Source organism: Anopheles coluzzii, chromosome 3, assembly GCF_943734685.1.
Source record: "Anopheles coluzzii chromosome 3, AcolN3, whole genome shotgun sequence".
Lineage (NCBI taxonomy): Eukaryota > Metazoa > Arthropoda > Insecta > Diptera > Culicidae > Anopheles > Anopheles coluzzii.
In genome coordinates, this window is record NC_064671.1 from 75,922,563 (window position 1) to 75,949,445 (window position 26,883).

The 26,883-nt window shown below is 45.1% G+C and overlaps 1 protein-coding gene across 1 annotated transcript in view; it reads left to right on the top strand.

Annotated features, from left to right (window-relative positions):
- Positions 1-22,243, top strand: part of LOC120957660 (insulin-like growth factor-binding protein complex acid labile subunit) — a 32,887-nt gene extending 10,644 nt beyond the window's left edge. The window contains exon 2 of the mRNA XM_040379970.2: positions 15,411-22,243. Within this exon, the coding sequence (XP_040235904.2) occupies positions 15,451-17,085 (1,635 nt within the window). The 5' untranslated portion in view covers positions 15,411-15,450 and the 3' untranslated portion in view covers positions 17,086-22,243. The remainder of the gene's footprint in view (positions 1-15,410) is intronic.
- Positions 22,244-26,883: the final 4,640 nt, after the last annotated feature.

Here is a 26,883-nt window from a genome sequence, read left to right on the forward strand (position 1 = left end):
ACGTTCGGACTGGGATGGGATGAAATGCACGAATGTAAGGCAGTGGACCAACGGTCGAACCTTTTTGTTCGTAACAATGCAATTTGGGAGGTACAATGGATGCATGAAGCAACGATATTGTGTCCATGACGTAGCGTCCTTTCGCGTTCTAAACCCAATTTTTTGTTGATCTAAAGGAGGATATTCGTACGATAGAACAACTTCAATATTGTCTGGTTCTTAAAGCCTTCAGGGCACATTCAAATACAAAAGTATGTTTTTTAGTAGCGTTTGTAGCCAAAACGCAAGCAAATAGTTTGTATTTCGCTTCCAAAAAAGATAAAAATTATGTTTAAAAATGCTCTACTCGTTTGGAACAGCTCCTCCCCAGGGAGATACCATCGTGACAGTGAATAGAAAATGAACATTTTAACATTTATAACAAGCTATCAAGGGAGCTCCCAAGTATCCTGACAACTTTCCCCGTGCAAAATGGGACGAAAAACTTCTTGCTACCTTTTCTCGTTTTTCTCTTTTGCCATTTCTCTCTCGGGAGACTGGTTCGCTGGTCCAGCGAACCCGAGCGAACGCGAACAATTTTTCACACCGTGTCTCCGGGATGGGAATTCGTCGAGCACACAAATCCACCAAGAACGGCAATCATATTTCGGCGAAACAATCAACTGAAGAACGCCATGCTCGGGTACGCGTGTTTTGGCTAACGAACTCTATAATTTATGGCATTTCCTATTACCCCAAAGCAAAACCACCCAAACCTGCCCCTCCTGGACGGGTCAGGATGGTTGACAGCTTGGGGTTGTTCGGTTGGGTCGGGTGTTGAAGAAGTTCAAAAACCCCCGAATAATAAAAACAAGGACAGCACAGTGAGCAGTGCCCACAAGTGTCAACCATTTATCCATCGATGCGTTTCTTATGATATGACGACCCATGGGGTCGTAAGATGATATGGAATCGGTTGTCGGGCCCCCCCTCTTCCTCTTCAAAACAAAATGGTTTCACTGGAAAAGGGCGGTCCCGTGATGGGAGCTCAAACGCAAGCAATTTATCATGAACTGCCAATTTTCCCCATTCGTATCGCTGGAAACAACTCCAACTCCAATAGCTTCATTTCAGGTGACAGGGACATTGGTTGTTTCCACTTTTTATTGTACTTGCCTTTTTTGTTGTCGTTGTTGCCTGCCACAGCTTTCCGTTTCGCGTCCTCGCGTCCCTTTTGCTGGTCTGGTCGAAAAGTTCTACTCCCTCGCACGTCTCAAAACCTCAAAACGACAGTCGTAAAATCGCGTGCTCTGTCAGACTCACTCCAGGCGTGCGTTTTGGGGGAAGGAGTTGCCAGGTTTTGGTGTAGTTAATTTTCACACAACACCTCCTCCGGGCTAGCCGCAGACTCAAACTTCAACTTCAACCTACTGCTACTACTCCCTTGCTGTACTTTTGCGCTGTACTGCAATGAAATAAAACATAAACCTTTTCCAACCGTTAAAAAGGGCACCATCATGACGACTTTTTGGGGGAAAAAGATGGAAGGAGAGTGACAGGAGTTTAGCGAGCGCGCGCGTGTCTCTAGTTGTTGATTTTGGTTCTTCCGGTTATACACTCCGCAGCAGGGAACTGCGCAAAGGGAGGTAGCCATTTTCCCGCTGGCAGCAGGCCGACAGTCCAAACGTAAATTGCACCGAAGCACAAAGCGGTAGCTAATTGCATTATCGAGTTTTGGTGCCGCCGAATCAAGGGGCCGGGAAGCAACCAGCTCCGAACCATCTGTAAGGGTGCGCGTGTACATCGCGTGATGGGTTGCGAATTGTTCACTTGTTCACAGCACCGTTTGCAGGAAAGTAGAACCCCTCTGTTGGCTAGCCGAGGACGCTTCCTCATCTTTGGTTGAGCACAATTTTCACGCCCGGCAAACGACGCGTCCACCCGGGAGCCTGTCGGGTGGAAGTGGGGTCGTTCGCGTGTTCCGTGAGCAAATAAACATAAATTAAATTTTCCCATTTTGTTTTGGAGCTCGGCTTTTTCGTTGAGGGTTTGTACTCAAATGGGGGAAAAGCTGATTCCACATCAGGACTACCGGGAAACTTCACTCTATTGCGCTCTATCGGCGTGGATGTCGGAGAACACATTCCCCGCCCCAACACAGGCAATCGTTTAGTGTTGTCCAATCAGGTCGACTTTAAAGCGCTGACGGTTCCGGCTCGACAAGGCTCGTTTGGAGCGCGTCATCTGCCCGGTGTCGACGTGTCAGTTTGGGTGTGGAAAAATTGGACGCAAAATGCACGTCCATGCACGGTACTCCAATCACGTGCAGGAACTGCGGAGAGACAGCGGGCAGTGCGAACATGCTGCACGTCACCGCTCAAGTGACGGCAACTTCAAGTACTTCGATCTCTACTACGTAGGTCCTTGAAGGTTGGCGTTCCGTGTTGCGCTGTCTGCGCACCGTCCCAACCTTCCAGAGGAAGACTTGCTACTTGCGCTCATTCGTCTGAGTAGCCCGGCCTGAAAACCGGAGGCCCAGCCAACACGGGAGTCAGATTGGATGAGGGGAAGGGTGGGTAAAAAAGAGAAAGAAAACAAAGCATAAATGTCAAACACGTCCCGTCTGACTCGGGTGTTTTGTTGTGCTGCAGAACGTCGTCGGGTGCGACGATACTCCCTCGGTGGTTTTAATCAAACGAACCCCTGCCGGGACGCACAGAAGTGAAGGCACCCGTCACCGGGTCTAATGATGCGAGCCGATGAAAATCGATGGGGCAGAGACGGGGGCGAGCCTTATCGTAGTCCTGGCACGATTCTCACCCCGTATCGATTGACGTGCAGCGCGGGCTCCCGGTGTTCTCGGCAGCAGTTGCTCGGGAAGGCACACCACGTCCTTAGGAAGAGCGATGTACTTACCCGCGTGCGGGTAAGTACACTTGGGCTAGATTGGCAGTTTTTCAAATGCGTCTTGAAATAAACCTTTAAAGAAACATGTGTTCGCTGTCTCGCTCCCGGAGACGGCCAGCAGCACCGTGTGACCGCGGTGGTGTGTTTTATGTCGGCAGCCCCAGACGTACCGTGCGTTGGTATCGGTCATTGCGCAGAGTAGTAGTTGTCATTTGTAGGATCTTTTTTTTTGGTTGTTAGTAAAACAGGGTATATGCACTTGCCGTTGTATTGGGATGACTCATGTAGCGTTTTATTTTAGGAATGGTTCGTGGGAATTGTTTAGGAGAGTGACTGAGAAGGGAGAAAGACACAGAGTTCGCATTTTGTCGAAAGTTTGATTGCAAAACAAGATGAAGGTCCTTTCTTGGTAGTGCCAAAGAACACGACAAATCGGCACGTGGGAGTCGTTTTGTTACCCGCACCCAGCTTGCGGGGGTGCGTTCACTTGAAACGTTGGGATTTTTGGCAATCAACGTAAGTGAGTGGCGAGTTTGGCGCTTGGGTCGCACAGAACTATTTTAAGCTTTCATTTCGAAGAGTGAGTGGGAAATTATTAGTCTAAGTATTTGAGGTTATTCACATCGACAGTGCAAAAGTGTAACATCCCAGCAGTGTAACAATGTTTCACAACGCAATAGTTGGGCATATTTCTGCGATTTTTTAGGTGTTTTGAATGACGGCTTTCCTCAAAAAAAATAATTTATTTGTTTAAAGTTCTTATATAACGTTATAACAGTGCGGCCAGCACTATAAGTTTCATTATAGTTATAATTTTTACTAATTTTTAATGTAGTAATATTGGGGCCCTTTCCTTTTTAAGTTTGCAGGCAGAAATTTTAGCCTGTCAGCTGTTTGCATTGTACAGCAGTTTGCAGGCAGCTTTCTAAGCAGGTATAATATACAGGTGGGCTTATCCCAAGGTGTATGTATTTAGAAGGCTTATTTTTATCGTTTTTACTTCTGAATGAAGATTTTAAGAGTGTTTTGAGTATTCGTTCAGCCTCCAGAAAGCTTGTTTGAACAAAAGTTTTCACCCATCTTGTCAGACAGTGTTATTAAAATTTGGTTATAAAAACATGCTATGAGACCACCAGGACTATATACACTTTGATTCTAGATTCCATCACCAGATCTCTTTAATGCACCTTGGGATAAATGTAAACAACACCGTGTTTTCGAGCAGGTACTCGAATCTAATTCTAGCTTTGAGGCTATGTGGATGTGTATGGAAAGTTTACATGATTTCAGCCTCCAACTGTCAAATTCCATACAAAAAGCTGACTAGAATCGTGAAGGGTCCCATTAATGAAAAAGAGAACAATAATGTAATTCAAAAAAGTTTTGAAGTATAAAAAATGTTTTTTTGTTGTAGTCGTGTGTTTATGTTTTCAAATATTCGATGCAAAAAAGGTTTGAAACTACGTCTTTGATTGCATCATTAAACTATCAAAAGGAAAATTGATGCAACCATAAGCGCAATTAAACAAGATGTGTTTAAATCACCAGCAGCAACGGTTCTAGGAAAGAGGCACAATCAATTTATGTTTAATTTAATTATCACGCTCAATCAACTGCTCGCGTTTGACGTTTTATTTCCATAATTTCCCAGAAATTTTATTAGCTGCCAGTGTGCAAATATAGCAATTAAATGTAAATACCTTTTTTTTAATATAAATCATCTGGGAGAAGAAATTCCAATCAGCAATTTAGTTTATTAATCAACTACATGTTAGCGCGCAAGCTGTATAATTATATCAATGGTGTAAATTGTTCTTCATTGTTTAGCTTACTGCTGTTAATAAATGGCAACACACTTTTTGGAATTTAAACCGAAGCAAGTTTTAATTACATTTATCAAATTGCACTTAATGGGTGTAATTTAACAACACAAAAAAATATGTGAACTCGACACACCGGTAAAGTGTGCGCACTTCATCCCTTTGAACCGTGTTAAAATGGATCATATTAATTGCGAAAAATCTCTTTGATGAAGCTAACACACGCGCACGTGAGCATGAGACAAACATTGCTGGCTGGGAATGCCGTAGCGGTTGTATATTTACCTTTGTCCCCCAACGGCTACAAAGAGGAAAAGGACCTTCGTGAAAACGTTTAACTAAGACGAACTGCTACACCGCTACTGTGTCGCTACCCCCGCCTACAGGTATCAAATATTTCGTTACATCTCCATATCCTGATTCACGTTTGAAATTCCCACCCATCAATTTCCAACCCGCCCGGCGCACGTTAAACTGCTGTTGCGGTGGTGTGGTGTAATTGACAAACTACGTCCCATCCGGTGCGTCATGCCGCATACCTTTTTCGGGCAGATTTACTGAGTGAAAATGGCGTTGGCTTTTATTAAGGTGAACCACCAACTAATGAATGTTGTTTCTTTAAACTTTTCCCTTCTCTAGTGAGTATAGCGTGTGGGTAAGGAAGTTGAAACAAGCAGTAGCTCTTCCACCGTTTGATGTGTAACCCGGGCCCTATGATGATACAGATGAGATGGAGGTGAACCGTTTCACAGGTTCCTCCCACAGCACTTGTCTCCCTTTTGGAAAGGACAACAAACGGTCGGTACACCGTTCCGGTCGGTTTGCAAAACCCCCTCTGGAGGTGGAAGTGGTTGGTACACGATGACAGTCTTTCCTTCACTCTGTTTCTCTCTCCTCGCAGCAGTCAATGAGCCAAGGGTTGCCAAAAGGGGGAGGGTAGAGCCGTAGCCCGATACGAACGAAGTACAAATTGAACCTGCTATTAACAGCAAATTTCGTACGCAAATATATGCCAAATACCGCGTGTTCGGCAGGCTGTTCTGGCTCGCCCCGTCGCTCTCGGGGGCCTTTCCCGAGAATAAGGGGCTCGTGGGTACAACCAACGTTGGTTGGTTCCAGTGTGCCGTGCCGTGTTTTACAGAGCGAATAGGTCTGATGTACAAATCACGGTTAGCTCCTACGATGGGGCGCAGCCCTAGACAGGCTAGAGGGCGTTTAGCGTTAGGGGAGAGATTTTTTGTTACTATTTTGTAGTGGGGTAGAGAGCACTGCTGCGTGCACTTTATGTACATACAGACAAGCTACTGGATGGCTGGAATGTGTGTATATGTGTGTGTGGTGCATTGTTTGTTCAGTCGTTCCCTACACTTTCCTCTCCGCCAGCTAGTTGCTTTCATGTGGTGAACGTTGTAGGAGGCGTTAGGTTTGGGATTGTTTGTAGAATTTGAAATTTTACCCTGCACGACAGAAACCGATCGGGAACCATAGCACGGCACAGGTGGTTTGCGATTTGCCTGGAAATGGGTAGAATCCGGAAGCAGCGGGTAGGAGGTGGCTAATTTAAAACATTTTTCCGAAAAACCGAAACCCAACGCCCTGTTTCTGGCTCTCCTGGCGTAAAAGTTTGGTGAAGGATCCCGTTCCCGCTGTCACGGTACTTGAACGCTTGCCCTGCTACAAACGGAGCATCGGAGGCAGATGATGCTGACGTCTTGCCCGGAGATGCCCGGGTAAATGGCGTGGCTTGTTTGCATACTTGCTCGTTTGTTGGTTAGCTATCCCTTCTGTCGGTTCAGCTCCCAGGGAGAGAGAGAATTGCATGCGATCACGTTCAACGTTTTGTTTGTCCGCACGCTTTCGGAACGCACCTGAGCATCAGTGCCTCCCCCCCCCCCCCTGTGTTTGTGAGCTTAAACTATGCTGCAGAAGTGACGTGACAAGCAACTGCTCCCGCCCTTCGATATCTGCAGCTCCATGGCAGCTCCGATAGCGGGGAAATCCGATCCGACCCAACTACCAGATCCTGGACGAGCTGGACGGCGTCTACCAGAACGCAGGGAAGCGTTCCACGGAGGCGGAGGTGCAAGTGCCTCTTCGATAGTTGGAGATTCATTAGCAAGTTGTCGGTAACGATTATCCGTGGGTACTTTTCGAGGCGATGGATTTGGGAGTTGGCGGTCGCCGTCGCGTTCGTCCTCGCTTTTGAAGGACGCCGCAAAACGCTAACGACTCGTGTTGTTGGGTGCTCGCAGGGCTCGCGGAAGGGATAGAAAAGCGGTGGTAAATCGGCGGCGAAAACAGCGTAAAAAAGCCGAACGAACAACAGTGAAAGCGCCATCGCCGCATGGCATGGCGCATTCGCGGCGCAAAGGGAGAAATGCTCCAGAAGCGCGCATAAATATTCATAAATGCGTCGTGTTGTGTGTTGCAAGACAAATCGGATTCGCTACGGCGGTTGAACGTGGTTTAATCTTGTACCACGGGAGGTTTTGTTCTGTTTGCCCGCACGCAGGGACCGTGAGCGGGGGGGTGTGTTTTTGGTGTTTGTGTCCCTGTCCTTTCGGCATGTTTTCGCTTCGTGTCTGTCTTTTTTTTTTTTCGTTGTTGTTGGCGTGGGTTGGGGAATTTTGCATTCGATTGTTACCGTTTAGTATTCCGTTTAGTACGCTGAACCGTACCGGTACCGATGGCGGGCTGGCGTTTTCTATCGTGCAAAACCATCCGCAGCTGTACTGTTGGCGGACGGGTTGGTAGTAGCAGCAGTAGCCCGATTTGTAGAGGGCAATGTGAGGCAATGTGTAGTGGACCTGTGGTGTGCATGGGTAGAGAGCGTGAGCCAAAAGTTTGTACATATTATTAAGGGTAATTGCATGGAGGGAAAAGTGATACAATAGGTGAAATATGGTGGAAAATCAAATTTGCACAATGGAACGATAGGGACAGGCTGATCGCGTGGCTTTTTGCGTGGAATTAAAGTGCAACGATATGCTGCAAAGTAGTGGCTTTAAGTTTGTTGGGGGTTTGGAGTTAAAAGAAGGGCTTTAAAACATTGTAAAAGAGGCATTTGCTACTAGGCATCAGTTATCTTTTAAATTTTCTCCTTTAAAAATGAAGTTTTATGCAATTTACTGAAATGCTGGATCTAATCATTGTACTTAAAACTACAATTCATACCAAATGTACACTCGTGTATGCGGAGAGTATCTTCACTCCACAGGTTTTACATTAAATTCATAACTACGCTTAATAGGGGCGCTCCCGTGGTACAGTCGTCAACTCGAACGACTCAATAACATGCCCGTCATGGGTTCAATCCCAGGATGGACCGTCCCCCTGTAGCAAGGATAGACTATCCGGCTGCGTGGTAATGAATTAAATCTCGAATGCCTATATAGGCCGGTATGTCCGCGTAGGACGTTATGCCAAATAGAAGAAGAAGAAGAAGACATAAAAAATGTCCTGAAGTGTGGAATAGACTGTTTTATTATACTTTGAGCCTTAAGATAGTTGTGTTACATATTACAAACATCCATTGGGCGTTTAAGAACACATTTTAAAACTTGCGTTACAATCCGTTTAGAGTATGTTCAACATTATAGGTTACTTCTAGATCCTATAAGGCGTCCAAAGTTTTTTGGACCAATATTTATTGACTATTGTATTCAGACTTCTGATGAATTTGAGTTTCTGAAAAAAACTCTCCTATTCTTTTTGTAAAATGTAATGTAACTGAGTAATTGTAACTAGATAATTTTATTGTTAAGTGCAAGAGACCCATGAGAAACGACTGTATTTTCGAATATCGAATATCGAAGTCGCATGTCGAATATCTGTCAATACATAGTTTTTAAGCGAAGTATAAGAGTCGATGAAATCTATGATATCATGTATTTTAACTAAAACAGTTTTCCTTAATGCATAGGTTTTATAAGAAAAGTCATTTATTGTAAATAAATATCAAAATTCGAGTAATTATGGAACCTTCAATTCTGGAATACTGGAGTCAAGGTTTCAGCTAAATGACTATTGTGGAATGTCAAAATCAAAATCTTCGTACCTCGATTGGGTCCGTATCTCGAAGTTTACACCTACATCATATCTATGAGCAAACCTATAAATTAAGTAATATAATTTGCTTTTCATTCATCCCGTTAATATTACAGTCAATGAACTCTGGGGATCCAGATGCGGATTGATCCTCTACCTTCCAGTATACCAAACAACGAGCTTGCTCCTGCACAAAGGAAGTGTTTACATAGTACTATACTGTTTCGTGGTTTTTAGCTTGATTCTCTCCGCCTCGAATCATCGTCATTGTAATTCTTCCCGTTCAATGCCCATATCTAAACAACAAAAGAGAGCTTCTATTATTTAAACCGTCCAGACAAGCATCGCGGAATAAATGGGCGACAATAAAGAATAGCTAAGGCCCGAAACGATAACAGCACCAAAACAACAACAACAGCAATAGAAAAAAAACACTCATCACACACACACACACACGTCTACACCATATGCACAGCAACCAACTGCAACCAAAATACGCATTGCACACAATTGTAATAGACAAAACATGTTGTGTAGGCCCTGGTGACAGTGGTGGCAGCAGCAGCAGCATCAAGCAGAGGGCATTGAGGTACATCTTAGTCACAACATCGCATGCAGCAGCAAAAATACATTGGTAAAGAGCAGAGGGTAGAGCGGAAAAACAGTACGAACATGCACATAAAATGGCAACAGGGTTTGGCACAAGCTGGCAAAGAGTGAAGGGGGAAAAGGGAGCTCAACAAATGGCCGGGGAATTATTTATGTCCACGGAAATGGTTTGCTACGTTTTGTTGATGGTCGACGTCCGTGTTTTCTTTCTTTTTTTGGGGACCCTTTCGGTGTGATGGAAGTTCGCGAGGGACGACATGGGAAATGCGGGCGATGGAATGGTTGGACCGAAAACGAGCTGCACTTTCTAATGTGTCCTGTCGGATGGAGAGAATGCAGGCCGTTCCAGACGGGGGACCTACCACCGATGCATACCACTGACAAGTGTGTGTGTGTGCAGTGCGGTAGTTTGTTAAAAAATTTACAGGAAACAATTTTTGCTGCGGCGAATTGTTTTCCACCATGGCAGCTTGTGCACATCCGTGTAGCGTGGTTGGTGTGTGTGTCTGTTTGGGCATACACATCCGCAGATAGGACCCGTTTCCGTGTGCTTTCACTCGTTTTAACACATTTTACTGCGCGTTATCTTGCACCAGATAGTGAATCAAAGCGTGAAGAAGGTGGTGTAAACCAAGCATTTTGTTGTTTTTTTGGTTAGAAAAAAAACGAAGCGACGCGTTAACGCTTCCTCCCTCAGGATGTTGAAAATAAAGTCATAAAAATAAATTTCAACTGACCTGCTAACCTAATTATGGGCCAGCAAAAAGCTGGCTGCATATCGTGCTATTTAGCTTTTGCAGCTCTATGTATGTGTTTATGTGTGAGATCCGAAGGGCTTTTTCACCTAAAAAAAAGGGTTTTATTATTTGTTCGCAGTGCTCAAACAATCGTCACAAACAGTTTGCAGGTTTTTCGTTTCCGTGCCGGGTCTTTGTGGTGTGTGAAGGTGTGAAGAGCTGCCAAACCCCGTTTCCCATTGCACATTTCCGGTGATGCAGTATGAGCAGTGTGTGTGTGTGTGTCTGTGTCAGTCCTGCAGCACATCCTTTTTGATTCTGTCTCCCGCCTCATTCCTTCGTGCCAGAGATGCAATAAAATCTACGGTCTGATTGTTCACACGTTCCATGATTCCATCTTTTGGGTAAACTTTGGGATTTTATGGCACTGCGGCGACACTGCACTCGCGATCCTGTCTGTTTCTTCTCTGCTTCACGCTCTGACGGAGCGTAGAGCCATAGGGATGATGCACCTATTTTTTGCGCGTCCCTCGATGCATTGTAGGTCAGCTAATTGGGGACGGGCATTGCAACGGGGTGCAGCTTCAGGCCAGCTTTGCTACAACAAATAATAACTGGGTCGATGTTTAGCGTCTTTCTGCAGGGTCTTGGGGAACTTCTTGCGAGCAACTCGTCTTAAGACGTGAAGCCGGTGCTACTGCTGCAGCAAATTGGTGCATTAAATCGCAGTGACATTATCGTTTTTATTACTCATCCATCAGAAACGACCGCGGGCGGGGCTTTGGGTGTCTGGGAAGGTCGTCGTAGGATTCGCCTCCAGTTCTCGCTAACGGCACGTCAGCTCCAATCATTCCCATCCAATTATTTATTTGTACTAATTATTTGTGAAGTTTCGGGGGTCGTTCACGCGTCAACACATCTAAGGGGCGGGGAGACACAAACACACACACATACACACGAGCCCGCCAGTAAATCCACCCGGATGAGCGACTTAGCGGTAGGTTAGCGGATGGGAGGATAAGAATGCTACTGGTCTGCCGTGTCACTGAGAGTTTTGTTGCCGGGCCACTGACGGGTGAAGTGTGAAGATGTGTTGTAAGCTGTGGTTCATGTGTGTGGTTTCTGGTACGGGATGGACCGGGGAAGGTAAAGTTTAGCGTCGGCAAAGTTGATCATAGCGTCTTCATGCTATGATTAACTTCGTCGGGGACATGCTTACGCGGCGATTGAATGCGACAGGGAAATCGATTTCGAAGGATGAGAAGCAAGAGCGCACTGTGTATGATATCCTTAGTATAGGGCGCTGTAATTGGCGAAATTAGTTAGCAAATGTATTTTCAACTCTGTAGGGATACATAAACAAATAATGTGATGTAATGAAAGGGTTTTGATTTGTGTAATAAATAAAGTGATTTTGCTAAGACTCTTCATTGTTTGTAGGAATACAGTTACTAGCTGATGAGGTATTTAATGAAGAAATAAACTATACTGAAGCATAGAATCTAGATATCTTCAGAAGAGTTAAGTGAGGCAAAGAGCTATCTCAATTGTTGCACTCAGTTTGATCATCTCGTTTAGTATAAAAAATTGAGTATCCAGGATTAATGAGAAAACTTCATTTGATTGAGTACTCAGTGTGGGACCTCCTTGAACTCCACGCTCATGATGGATAACTGCTCTAGAGTGCCGAAGGATAACCGCGCTCCTTGAAGTGAGTTATTTTACTTGGATTTTACTTCCAAAGTCCTTTTCAATTCTCTGAACGTGAGATATGTTTATTAGACTTGTTTTCTGATCTATTCCTATCAAAATAGTTCAATTGCTGATATATAGATTATTTTGTAGTTTAAAGATGTCTTTTCGTCCCAATTCTCTTCAGAATAATAGGAGTTTCTGGAGAAGCAGTTGTTTTATGTTATGTTCAAGAATTTATCATGACAAAAATTTATTGGAAAAAATTGTTAGAAATGAGTTTCATCTCAGGGTCCTGCTGATAAGTATGAAATTCTTTGCTAACTTCTGACGTATTACAGGATTAAAGCAGTGTAGTTGTTGTTATTACAGATGGATGGATTTTTATTCCTAAATGTTTATCGATCCAGATTGACAAATCAATCAGAGCCAAACAGTCAATGGCTTCAATTGTCACGGAAAATTAAGATGCAGTACTAAGATTTTCTTCGTGCTAGACACACACACACACACACACACACACACATGGCACCTCACACATTCTCCCCTGAACATAGCGAGCCCATCAAATCTATTGCTCTCATTGCGTATCGATCGGGTGCGTGTCGGCATCCATCCGGCACGCAAGAGGGATTTGTTGACTGTGCGTTGGCAAATCAAACAAGCGCAAGTGTGGGTGTGAGTTGCAAAACAGAATAATTTCGCCCCGCAGCCATTCTACTGCTGCTGCTGCTGTTGCTTTGATGCGAAGATTGCGATCGCGGGCGTAGATTAGCCATCAACCACCGCCATAACACGCACAAAGCGCAACGATGCGGGCGTTTGACGGCAAGTTGACGGTAGGGGTTGTTGCGTAGCGTAGGCGGGGAAATTGTTTAGCAGAGGCTGCTCATTTCATTCCCATTGGAGCTTTCTCGTTGTTTGGTGTTCCTCCAAAGTTGTGGAAATTTCACTGCCGGATGTCCCCCGCTCGGGGTGCGAAGAGGCAACACGATTCGGAAAGGCGCCACGTGACGGATGGAGAGAGAAGGTGGAGATAAGATTTTTCACCAAAATTCCAGACGTTTGGTTCGTGTTTTTTTCTCGTTTCACTACTCGGTTAGCAACCACCAGGGGCGCTTGTGATGCTGTATGCGAAACATCGGTACATATGAACGATTTCTTCGCCCGCTTACGTAAACGTGTAGTTCTGTGTGCGGCAGTCTGCCGCCTTGGATACACCGCTAGCGGCATTATTTGTCCAGAATTAGCAATGTTCAAACCTCTCAGCACGGTTGCGCAGTCCTGGGCAGGCAGGCAGGCAGGTGGGCCGGTGTACATTATTTCTCGCACATTTCTCCGGTGCCCGAATTTGCTTTGAAATGTGAACCGAAAGTTGCTCCAGCAGCCGGGTCTGCCCTGAGAGGATGCTTCGGATAAGCGAAAGTGAGTGTGCTGGAGGGAAGCGAGGGCGGGAAAAAATTGATTACACTCCGGGGATTGTTGGGGAATTGTTTGCGAGAATGGCGAGCACAGGGAGGCTCAGGCACCCGTGGGCCATCTCCCGGTGCCGCTCGAACGCTCAGCCGGTGGAAAGCAATAAATGTTGTTCGGAAGTGTACTTACACTGCTCGGCAAGGCTCCGTTCCGTTCCGAGTGCATATGGTATGGAGCGTATGTGCTGTGGGGAGGGGTTGGGGGATAGGATGAGGTGTCGGATTTTCACACAGGTAGGTTGGCCCATATCACTAGCCCGTGCAGCAGTACGGTCCCTCCCGGCAATGCGGCCCAGCAGTGTCGGGGACCGATATAAGACGACAATTTAATGCAAAGAACTCTCTGGCAAGAACACTTTGCGGGAAGGCACAGGAGATGATGTCTACATGTGTTGTGAAAAACCCACCCGGGACTTGGTGTGCAAAGCTGAAGCTACTGGAGGACTCGAGGCCTTGGAGGCAGTGAGTTTCCGGTAGAACAGAACGTTATCAAATTCAATTTAGCCCATTGAATCGTTTATTAAAGTAAGCTCCGAGTATACGAGCTTCGGGGACCGGAATGAAGGCAGCTGCGTGCGTGGTGGAGGTCCAAGACGTGCCTGCGAGAAATTGCAAAGTTTCCATTCGTGTCCTATCAATTCATTTTCAGCTTTACTTGCCGGAACCTGAAGTCGATGCTTTGTCGACTTTGGAACCTTGAAGAAGTGTGTGATGAGCGTGTATGTGTGCCTTTTTCTTGAAACCGGAAACGTTCCAAACCATATTTTCTCCACACGTGCGTATGTGTGTGTGTCGTTGTGAGTTTAGCAAATAAATGCCATCCATTTTAGGGGAAAGTCAACTGCGATCGTATGCATGTTCCGGATGAAACTCATTCCATTCCACTTTCGGGGAAAAAACGGAAAAGCTGTAGATCTCCGCTGCAAAATGGCGAGGGTTTGGTTGGTGATGGTGACAGTGGCGCTTGGCTGCCGATTGTCGCTTGCCATTGAAATTGCTTAAACTTTATCATCCTCCACTTTAAGCTGTCAGAAGAAGTAAATAACGGAATTATTGGAAAAGTTGTTTTACGGTGCTAGCGGAGGGGTTTTGGAATGGCGAGGAGGCCATGGGAGTCCTTTTGCGGGGCGTTTGCTGTACGGAGGCGATGGTAGATTGAAGATCGGCCCAAGTCAAATGCCGATTGTACGCTGGAATGCGAATTCGTGAAGGATTTTTCGTGGAAAAATCACTCCAAAAAAAGCTCGGGAGCGAGAAGTTGCTCAGAAGTTTTAAGCACTTGAATCATCGAAATGCTCGCCGAGGTGGAGGTACGGCTCGAAGTTAGGACCGGAGAGGAACCGGGCAGGGGAAGTGAAATGCTTTTAAATGGAAAAAGAAGTTAATCGTTGCTGGAAGTCAGGGGCAAAATTTAGATCCGAGCGTTGAATCAGAAATGAATCCTCGCGCATTAATCCCACCTTTTTTGTTGTCGTTGCTGGAGAGCGGAAAGGTGAAGTTTCGGTAGAAAAGGGCGGATTGGATGGATTTGTTAAAAAGCAAAAAAAAAAAAAATCCGAAACTCCCAATCGGCTGAGAGCAGGCAACCAGGCAACCGTGGATGGAAAATTCGATTTCATCTTAGCTGTTTCACACCACCGGTCACCCGGTAAACTTGCAACCTCTCACCAAGACCTCCTGAACGCGGTAGCATATCGCGTTAACGATAACGACTTCAGTCACACGTTATCGAACCCTCGAGTCGTTCTGGGCGGTACGTGTTGGTTCGCTACCGTGCCGGTTGTCACTTCAGCAGCATAGGTGTAATTTGATTTCCACAGCACTCGAAAGGTCTTGGCATAAATTGTGTTAGCAGTGTTAGGGTATCGCTTCGCAGTTGCAGTTTTTACTTTGGTGTGCGCTGAATAAATAATTCCAACGTGTGTATGTAATACGGAGTGAGATATTGGAAGGTGGTCTTGGAGAAGTTATTTGTGATGGGAGTACGTGTTTGACTGAAGTCCGAAACTGAGACTTCAATAGAATTTTTTGTATCATTGCGTGTATTTTCCATGAATTTCGTGAAGGAACTATTATTGTTAGATTGAAGTTTTGTAACTACAAATATCGTTTATGACAAATATTTCTCCGTCTTATGTTTACAGAATACCCATCTATAGCTCTGGATCTTCATTAATCTTCAAAATGACTCTCATCTTGTCTTGGATCTTCATACTTGGACTGATTGTTCCGGATCTATCGTCAAGCTTGCTGCACTGTCCTCATCGCTGCCATTGCGATGATGAAAAGTTGGACGTCAACTGTGAGGAAGGCCATCTGGATGTACTACCCATCGCGCTGAACCCTTCCATCCAGCGGTTGGTGATCAAGAACAACAAGATACGAATAATTGACTCGTCGATACAGTTCTACTCCGAGCTGACGCTGCTCGATCTCAGCTTCAACTATCTGTTCAACATTCCCGACCGTACGTTCGGCCACCAGCGGAAGCTACAGCAGTTGCATCTGAATCACAACAAGATCAGCACTATCTCGAACCGCACGTTTGTTGGGCTGGGTGAGCTGCTGGTCCTAAACCTGCGCGGTAATCTGATCGATCAGATCGACGCCCTAACCTTTACACCGCTTGCCAAGCTGGAGGAGTTGAATCTCGGTCAGAACAGGATCGCGAGTGTCGGTTTGTCGGTGAGTTCGTTTGTGGGAATCGGTGATCTGAAGATTCTGTTGCTGGATGACAATCTGCTGAGTGTGATCCCTTCGGCGGAGACCTTCAAACCGATCGACAAGCTGGCAGAGCTGTACATTGGCACCAACTCGCTGGTGGCCATCGAGGATGGTGCGTTTCAAGTGCTCTCGGAGCTGACACTGTTGGACCTGCGAAGCAGTCTACTGCCGAACGTATCGGAAGGCACATTTGCTGGGATAGAGAACCTGAAGACACTCAACCTTGCCGATAATCGGTTCGTGCGCGTTCCTTCGTCCACACTTGCGGTGTTGCGTCGCCTAGAGGAGTTGGCCATTGGGCAGAACCACTTTGAGACGGTGCCGGCCCATGCATTCCGTGGTCTTCCGAATCTGAAGCGCTTCGAGCTGAAGGGCTCACTGTACTTGCGCCGGATCGAGCGTGCCGCTTTCCAGACAAACACAAACCTTGAATCGATTGTGATTGAATCGAACAAAGCGCTCACCGTGCTGGAGGAGGCCACCTTTGCCGGGTTGCTCTACCTGAAGCATCTCAGCCTGCGCAACAATGGGCTGGAGCGGCTCGACGAAGGGATGCTTTCGTGGAACAGTTTGCGCACGGTCGACATCTCGGACAATCCGATCAACTGCGACTGTTACTACTCGAAGCTGCTGCAGCGGTTACAGTCGGCAGCGCGGGTCAGCTACAATGCTACTGGGTGTCCCCACCATCTGCCCGACCAGTGGGAGTGTGAGTACGCGCTGGAGAAGAACAAAAACCTGATCTCCGTGGTGGTCCCGTTGGTGGCGATCGTTACTGCGATTGCGCTGGCATTCTATCGCTTCCGGGGCCTGTTGCGGGAGTACGTGAAGAATGGGTGCAAAAGCAAGGCGGCAGCTAGTGTAACGCCGGCCGGTCCGCCCGGACTGCCGGTGCTTCCACCGGTCGGGCGTACGGAGCTATCGACGGTGGTGGACTACGATAAACCGCTCACCGACGACGACTACGTTATACGGACGGGCAATCTGTACCATGGCGGTGCAGGGCAGCCGATGCTGAACGGGGGCTACCCGCTGTACCTGCAGCAGAACCCAAGCGTCTACTACAACAAGCCACTACCGATTACGGAGTTATAGTATTGAAGGTTGGAGGAATGCGACGCTAGCGTGTAAGTTGGTTCTCGCTTTCGGAATCTAACTGACTACTTTAAGATAAGGTTCTACGTGCAGGTTTAATTTATTTAAGTTTGGAGAGTTACAAGTCTTTTGTTTGATGTGTTAAGCAAGCAGTCCACATTATATTACCATACAATTACATTCCAAAAGAATTGCGCACCTTTCGCAAAACATTCCAGCATGAGACGTTCGGTGCGCAGGCGGATCTGATTTAGCTTCTAAGTTGATTGTGATGATTTTCCCCCTTTTCTTCAAATAATCATGTATATTTACAATAAGGTTTGCTGTATGATATAATGCTTGAGATACTCTTTTTTGATAACAAAACACTCTTACACATGTCGATACGTGATGTACAATATTGTCTATGATCGAGAGATCTGTTTTAGTCGAGAGTTGTTTTTCCATCGAGTAATCTGTAAAATTAAGTGTATTAGTATAGTTTAACATCTCTTGAACTTTGAACAACTTCGAACATCAAAAGGTCTTGTTGCCTTGACTGGAGGATAAAAGCGAGGGCCATCAGTACTTTGAGACTAACTAGACGAACTGGCTTACTGATGGAGGAGGGTAGAGAATAATCGATAGTATTTCCTCTACTACTAAGCATCACTATCTGTAATGTACGCCAACGAAAATTAACTTCCCATAATATAAAAAATGAAAACCAGCACAGCAATAATGAAACGGTTCAAAACAAGTCTCCTTTACGGTAGGAAGGACAATAGGGCATACAGTTTAGCTCTACAAAACTTAGAACTGAATGTCAGATAACAAATTACAAACGAAATAACGCCATACACATTATCACTGCATCTGCACTACATCTCATTGCATCTCTATCCTGTGCGCTCTTGAAGCACTTAATATTCTTAGCGTCAAATAAATAAAGCATAAATCCACATACACAAGATACAAAGCAAAAAGATGTGAAAACAAACCCGGACTAAACTTTGAACTCGCCTAGCCTTCCCTCTAAGCTCCGAATTTCAATTTGATCAAAGTTAATTGCTTTTTTGTTTCGCTCAGCAAGAAGAGAAGAAGTAGAATCCTCGAAAATAGTTGCAACTTTTTGGCGCCGTATCATTTCCACCTGGAACATTGCGCACTCACCAGCACATACGGGCCCAGGGACACACGGTACGTGCGGTCATCCCGTTTGCCGTGTAGGGTAATTGTAATTATAATGTGTTGAAGTGTAACGAGCAAAGCAGCAGCGAAGTGAACCTACCCAAGGAACCAACAAAAAAAAGGGCCAAAAAAGGTTAGTGCAAACAGGTCCTTGCCGTTGTTGTATTTCCTTGCGCGCTGCGTACGCCGGATACACGTAGATAAAGTGGTTGGAATTTAATCCCGTTTTTGTGCACTAATCCGTGAAGGAAAGGTGTAGTAGTAGTAGTACCATGGAATGGCGAAAGAAAATTGAAAGTAGAGGTACCCTTTCCCGAACAGGGGGCTCTCATCGTCCATATCCCCCACAGCTACAGTGCCAGACTAACCACAATCCTGGCGTTTTGTTTTTGCATTTCCATTTCCACAATTTCAACACCAAAAGCCAGAAGCGTCGGTCCGTGAGGGGCCGATGTAACTGCACGGTGGCTGAGTTAGGAATGCGGAAAAAGTTCCACATTTGCCATGATTATCCGATGCCGTTTCACGTGCCGGAGAACGAAGAACGGGTCGTTGGTGCGGTCCTCTGGTCCGTCCATAACAGACGTTCCTGTGTTTTTCAGAGCACTTCAGCCAGAGCGTGAGTGGATTGGAGGGTTGGACGGCTAACCGTTTGTTTTTTTTTGTTGGTTGAATTTCTGCTACGGCTCCCACGGAAAGCCATTGTCGGAGGTGATGATGGGGAAGCTGATGATGGTGGGCTAAAAATTAAAACAAACGATTTGCGAGCGACTCTCGCTTGCTCACCTTGCATACTGGGGCGGCAGGCGGCCCTGGCTCGAGTGTTCTTATCAGTGTACACGCCGTCTGTGGATGGTTTGTGGAAAATTAAAGAGCAACCTTCATCCTGCCTGTGTAAAACTCTCCAACTGTTTCGCCTCTGTACGTCTGTGTTTGCTTTAAGCAATTTTCACATTGTTTGGGCAGAGCGTGTGTTCTCTGGTGGTGGACCAACTTTGGCCCCACACACACACACACACACACACACACACACACACACATACACAACACAAATAATGAGCAGAAATTTGGCAACGTACCACAGCGTGCAGACCACATCGAGCATCGAGCTACCGTCGGGCACATTTTGCATTCTCCAAATTCATAACCTGGCAGGAGGTTTTGTGGGGAGCTTTTCCGGGATAGGGGCAGGGACCGGGACTTTTACTTTCAATTCTCTGCACAAACGCTCGCATACCGCGTCTGCTGCTATGTCGGAATGTACGAATGTTTGTCCAAAGCCTGGTAAACTGGACCGAGACTTTTGGGGGATTTTTTGTTGTTGTGGTGTGTGTTTTCGAGGGGAAAAGGTATGACGCGGTCCTTTTTTGGAAAATGGCTATACAAATTATGGATTTCCACATTCATTGTTTTTTTTTTTTTGCTGATAGGGTCTTGGTGGGCTGAGCTGTAATTGTGGTGGCAAAGTCGGTGGGGAAGCAAAAAGGATAATAAAACAAATGGAGCAGCACCACGTGTACGTGGTGGAGTCTCGAGTGGATTGGTCTGGACGGGCGCTCTGTGTTGTGGATGTTCCATTTGCGCTCTCCCCGCATAGCTCACGTTACATGAATCTGTAATTACCGTTGGCAGACTGCCCCAGAGCGTGTGTGTGTGTGTGTGCGGCGCGAAAGTCTGTATCCTTAGCTAAGGTGGCGGGATTGGTCTGGTCGATTACCTCCTTTGCCTGCGATGGTTTGGTGGCCACCTGTGCACAAAGGTGTGCACTCGAGGATCGACGGAATGTATGTATGTACGGGCCCGACACGTGCGCGAATGTTTTTGCGTGATGTATCGTGTACTTTGAATTCCCATAACACCAGAGCGCTTTTTCGGAGGAGCCTGCAAGAGTGAGAAATTCTACACACAAGCACATACACACGGAGATACATTTCACTGGCATCTCTGGCAATGGTTATGAATGGTACGCGGTCCGGTGGCCCTTTCTGGTTCAACGCTCGCAGGAAAATTCGCCGAGACGAGACGGCGGCTTTCTGGGGAAAACTGGCACACCGTGATCATTACTGGTCTCTGGCGGGCAGGAAGCTGTTGGCGAGAAGATAAACATTAACAGCACATTGAACACACACACACACTCAGCGGTTTTGGTTGGAAGTTGTTAGATCGCTTTTCCCCCCTTTTGGTTGAACCGCTTTGCTGGCGAAGAGCTTCACGCGTTTTTGTTTCACGCTCCCTTGTGAAGGGATTGTGGATACTAAAGCTTTTCGATGTACGGACAAAGCATACGCCGAGCCGGTGTCTACCTGTACGTTGGAACGCTCGTAGTGGAAGAATTTAACTTTGATCGTGCTGGGTGAAATGATGCCGCCACCACAAGCGGGTCTGGGAAGTAGAAAAAGGGAGTTATTTGTTGTGGGTTTTTTTGTGTGTGTCGTTATTCTGGTTCTGGTTTCAGCCGTTTGAAACGTTAATAATGGGCGTGCTGAAACTTGGCGACTGGCAGGATGCCACTTGTACGCCGGCGATTTTTGTGCATTGTTCGCTAGAATGAACTCCGCCAACGATGAAAAGTGTCTCGTTTGCAAATGGATGGAAATTACCGGCCAAAGAGTAAGATTTGGATGAGGTTGTTAGAATGCATAGAATTGAACTATTGGAGAAACTAATCTAAGTATTGATTGTGCTCGATCTTGAATTCATTTGAGTAAACAGTTATTATTCAAGGAAACATTTTAAGTTCTTTACGTAGAGTTTGAAGAACTCTGTTCTAATATGGGGCAAAATATAGCAGATTGTAATGTGTTTTTATAAACAAACTTTTTACTGAATTTGAAGTCATCTCGGCAGAACAATGACTGATAAGCATCACATAAAATACAAAGAATGATCAGACATTTAAGTCATCTCTATCATTTACTGCATGATTAGGACTTACAGAGGCTATATGAAGTATCTGTTACAAAAGTTTGAGCTCTTTACAAATACTTTCAAATATAGTTTGTATTTGTGAACATCACAAAAGAGTCGCTTTTGAATCATTAGATATCAATCTCCAATGTCTGTTTCCTACTCTGGTTCGACACAATGACACTAGCCAAATTAAAAAGGCTTTTAGCAACATTATCTACAAGTGCCATGTTCTGTTCTGTGCCAAGAATGCATGTTTTACTGTCAACGACGTAGCGAGACAACTACCTTAAGCCATCACAACTGTGTTCTGTCTTAGGTTACAAAAGATTGAAGCCTTCGCGTGGATTCAAATTCAAACTAATAGAAATCTATTGAATGACTCAAGAGTCGAGTTTTGAACCTCATCAAAAGGCTTCTTCACAGAAAGTTAGTTCAGATTATTGTTCATGAACGCTTACGATATAGTCGTGAGTATCAAATTCAGCTCAATTACGATTCAACTTACTGACATTGAATATTTGATGCAAATGATACAACAGAGCAACACAAAGCAAAGCGTCCATGTCTGACATCACACAAGAGCAAATGTTCTGTCCATCCGCCGTCTAATGCGCAAGGATCATGAGGCGATAATTTAGTCAAGCGAAATTGTGTTTTCAAATGAGCTGTTAAACAAATTACGCTTCCAACACTAACCGGCGGAGAGGAGTGTGTGATATGTAAATTGGAAAAAATGCCTCCCAGCATCGATCCACACTCACGAGTGTGTGTGTGTGCGGCTGGGGATGTAATGTAATAAACTCATCGAATACTTTCACTGGCACTTTTTCCTTGTTCCAACCATGTGGCTGGGTGGAGGTGTAGAGAAATTGTTGAAATGTTTCCTATCACTTACCACACACGCTGGTTGGGCATGTGCTCGCGAACTCACTCGAGGCTGTAAGTGAAACGGACGAGTTTTTCGTAATTTTTACCGCAAGCTCAACACGTCCCGGCGCGGGTCTTGCTGCTGTCACCTGCTGTTGTCGTAATCATGCTCGACTGCTTCCGGAGATCCTAGAGACCGAGAGAGAGAGAGGGAGCGAGATACTCCAACGTGAGTAGCTGTAGTCAAAATGTTTGATTAGATTAACAGGTAATTGAGTGCAGCTGGGTGGAGTTTGTGTGTGCTGGTTGTGTAGCAGCCACCCCGGTTTGGCTTGTCAAATTGCTTGAGAAAGAGCGAACATATTTGTGACAGGATAGAACGCAAAATCAACCAATCGGTAGGGTAGCAGGGGCTAGGTTTACACCGGTAAAAAGTTTTCAGCAATAGGAAAACTTCGAAGAGACCGATCCCTTTTTCCTTCCGGTGAGGCGGTTGGGGATGGATAAAAAGTTTTACTCGGCGGATTTTTTGTTGTTACACGATCCCTCTTTTGTTTTGAAAATTCTCGTAGATAGCTTATTGCTCCATCGCTATCCATTTCTACGCAATGGCATATGAGCTGTGAGCGAAACACAGGGCACGGCCTATTCGCTTACTACTTGGAAGGGTGGAATTATTTCCATGGAAAAGCTTCGAGAAAGGTTCTGAAGAAAATGGCAAACACAAAAAACAACTGCTACCACATTACTTTACAGCCCACGTCCTAATCAGCTAATCGGTCGGCATGGAATGATGAGAGCCGGCGCACAAATTAGCGGAAGTGAATATTTTGATAAAATCATCCGCGCGGCGTCTGTATGGCAGGAGAAAACCCCCGCTGTCGCCCGGTACATATTTGCGTACGGAGACGTACGATGGTTTGGGGGAATGTTCCAGTGCCATGCGAAGGTATTTTCCTTCACGAAACAGACAAGGTAGACACAGAGAGAGAGAGAAAGCAGAGCAAACAGTTAAGAGAGTGTAGTAATTAGGATAAATTATGTAAATGTGGATAAACTCGGGGCTCAAGTTATTATTTTATTTATCTTATCCGTACTCCCGACCGCATCGAATTAGTCGCCCATCAATGGGGCACGGGCCCATGGACGGATGCTAAAAACGGAGGGTTGGAGAGGGAGGTTGGATTCAGCGGGCGAAAGTGGCTAGCCGGGCTTTATCATTTGGCTGCCATTAGGCCGCCAGAAGGGAAGAGCAGAGTTGAAGGGATGATCCATCCTTGAAAAGAAAGTAAAAGTGATGAATATTCATAAGCTCCCGCGTCTTTGGTTCTGCACTCTCTCCGGCTAACGGTAGCAGGGATGCCATGAAAGGTTATCTTTTAGTCCGGAAAGGTGTTTCTTAGCTGGTGAAAACTGTTTCGTTGATTCAAGTTTTCCAAAGTTCCAACGAGGTAGAAGCGCCGGCTCGAATGGGCGGAAACAGTTGTGTTGCGTTTGTGTTTTAATCTGCTTTAAACTGAAATAAAGGAGCCAACTGTTTGGGAACGCGAACGCGAAGCAAGAAGTGTAATTAAATAAAGATATAAACATAGCAAGAAAAGTAATAACCTTAACAAAGCAAACATTAAACTCATCAATACAAATACAAAAAAGACTTGAAACTGTGGGCTGAACTGGAAAGGATGTACAGTGAACTGAAGCAAATAGTACTGAACGGAGAAAGAGTAAAGAGGCAAGAAGAACGTTTTGTAAAAAAAGAGAACGAAAAAGATACATTAAACTAACAAATAAAGCTTCCCGAAAGCGTTGATTGGAAAAATATGAAAAGTCAAACCTTGTGGTAGGGTAGAGTCAAATAGTGTAGTGGAAGTTTAAGAAAGCATTTTTAGTTTAAGATAAAATAGCATAAAAGAAAGTAAATCACCAATGAATATGTTAACCAAAGTGGTAACAAAGGGGAATAAAACAAACACTAACATAATGCCAGTACGAAAGGTGACTTGTCGCCAAATAGCCAAATAAACGTAAGAATCGAAACGAAACAAAACAAAAACATCAGCAAAAATATCAATATATCAGACAACACAATTGATAAGCGGTATAAGTGTGCGTGTGCGTGTGCGTGTGAGTGTGAAAACGAAAGTAAACGGAACCGACCCGAACCTGGAATACAATCTTGTACGCAGTTGCAGTTTATAAGGCGTATAAAAAAGTGACTAACAAAATTGTAATAATCGTAGCGATAGGAGGTGTAAGTGCTAGCAATAAAATTGATAATATCATGTTTGAAATTGAAAGTTATGATTATTTCTTTGCTTTTTTGCTTGCTTTTTTTCCTATACCTCCCATCTCAAACCGTATCCGAAACGAATAGTCCGGCAGGACGCGGGCAGGACATCTTTAAAACAAGCTCAATTTATCCCTTAATGAGGTTTATTACTTTCGGAAAATGGGGAAGAAATAATACAAAAAAACACAGAGCGGAGCAGTTTGCCGGCTCATTGCCTAATAATTGAAAATACTGCCCCGTGCTGATTGAGTTTTGGGGTGAAAAGTTTCATTACGCTTTTAAATTTTAGTGAAGCATTAGATTGGGTGCTTGCGTCGCCCATTTTGGTGTGCTGTGAGCTGATTTGCTTTAACCAGCACTTAACACGAATAGTAGCAGCGTTTTTCGCAAGAAAAGGCTCATCGGAACCTTTTTCCTCCGTCGTACATAAAGATCTTATTATTTTGGAAAACAATCCCGGACGAGCTTCGAGCTGATAGGCCCCGAAAGGTTCGCGAGGAGGAGGACGAACCAAAGATGGTTGGCGGAAATGGCGTGACTTACATTGGCTGGTCGTTAGGGAAACTTTTCACCGAGCTGGAGGCACACAGCCTTCTAAGGTTCTAAGTTTTCTTGGAACATTGAATCGTGCGCTTCTGAGAAACGTTCGTCCCCCTCGCGGGAAAACGAAAGAATGTCAAGAGCAGTGAGTGCGTCAACGGGAAAAATGAAACTTACACCCGCCGAAGAAGGCAAGCTACGCGCTCTGGCTTTAGCCTTCTGGAACCTTCATGAGAAGAAAAACAAACGATAGCTCATCAGCCATCAGCCTGTTCGTTGTTTGATACAATCCACTGTACGGGGAAATCTTCTCTCTGACATTGATTAATTTTGGGTACACGCATCACTTCAGCGGTGATGGTGCCGCTGCTTTTTTATCGTGCTCGATCAAATTTTGTGCGCCCAGGAATCGTGGCAAACAGGGCGATAAAAGTGAGCCTTCGTGTTTAGACAAAACGAAAGGAGGAGGGCTGGGCTGACTTTTCGCAGGAACGACACTTCTAATCCCTATATCGATACCGGTGTCAATTGGGCGATTGAAACGAACACAAACTAAAGTAAAAGAAAAAAAAAAACACGAAACAAGCAACGCAACGTTCGTGGCAGGATTCAGGCTTTTTGCATACCATTGCGCGGATTAATGCAATGAGGAACGGCAGCATGCAAATTGGCCGCCGCGTTGTGAGGCTGTCGACGAGACGGTTCGACGGTGTAGGATTACGCGCCATCGATACTACGGCAGCTAGTGGATGAGAGGATAATGCGCTAAAAGGTGTGCGGATTGCAAGATTCGAAGTGATCGCAAAAAAAGCTTGGCAAAAGGAACTGTTTGCCGGTGGTATAATTAAACCGATTTTCATTAACTCGATCAGCGGAGGGATTAAGCGTTTAGCCGAATTGAAAGGGTGCGAGAACACGTAGCGGGAGGATTTTAAAGGATACTGGATTCAATTTATTGCTGGACCGTTGGCTGGTGACTTTTGTCTTTGTGATAGCTTAATAATGTGATGTTTGAAGTTTGTTTGTGTGGACATAGATTTCAACGAAAGACGAATAAGATATTTTTGGCATTACCTTTTTTAACAGACAACTGTCATTTATTAGATTTATAAATCATCTTTGAAGTATCTTTTTTAATAATTAATGTATCCAATACTTCCATCATGGGATGTCTTTGATACTTCATTGGACATATTTCACACATCTCTTAATTGTTTGTGCGATAATTTCTATAGCCTTCTATAGCCTGACCAGTGTTGTTAACTGTTGCCATTTTTCATGACAGTCACCGTAAACAGACGGTCAAAATAATTTTTGGCTGATGACATTCAATGCTTCCACGACACGACTGTCATTAAACGAACTTCATTCGTGTCGCTACCGTCAGGGCTGATGCAATGACATGAAATGTAAACAATGTAGTCTGAATGTCATTTGACATTTTTTGAACAACACAAATCGATACGATCGGAGGATTATGAAGTGTATCATCGCTGAATATGGGGATTCTAGTGAAATAGCAAAAACTAGTGAAATGAAAGCCTTTTCACCGCACGCTTTGTTGTAGATTGACATGAAAACGGTCATTTGCAATACGACAGAATTCACGATTCATACTGGTTGGCGAATGTCAAACGAATGTACCTTGAAAATGTCTTCATGTCAAATGACATTTTTTGACGGGAATGTCAAATGGCAGAGAGAGATGGGAATGGGAAGCTTCAAATCGAATGAATGTTTATAATTTTATGTCGATGAACGTCACCGTTCGCAACACTGAGCCTGACTTCCTGTCACCAGTTCACCTCAAATATGTTGTGGTGATGTGTGAAGCTGGAACGATATTGTACCTTTATAGCACTTGCAAACATCTCTAAGACATACACTCTGTTCAAATCTGACAAAACTCTTTTAGCCGCGTGCGAGAGGAAGGTAAGGATTTTTGGCCCCGTATTTGTGGAAGGACAATGGAGGAGCCGATACAACGACGAGTTATACGAGATGGACAGGGTGATCTTACT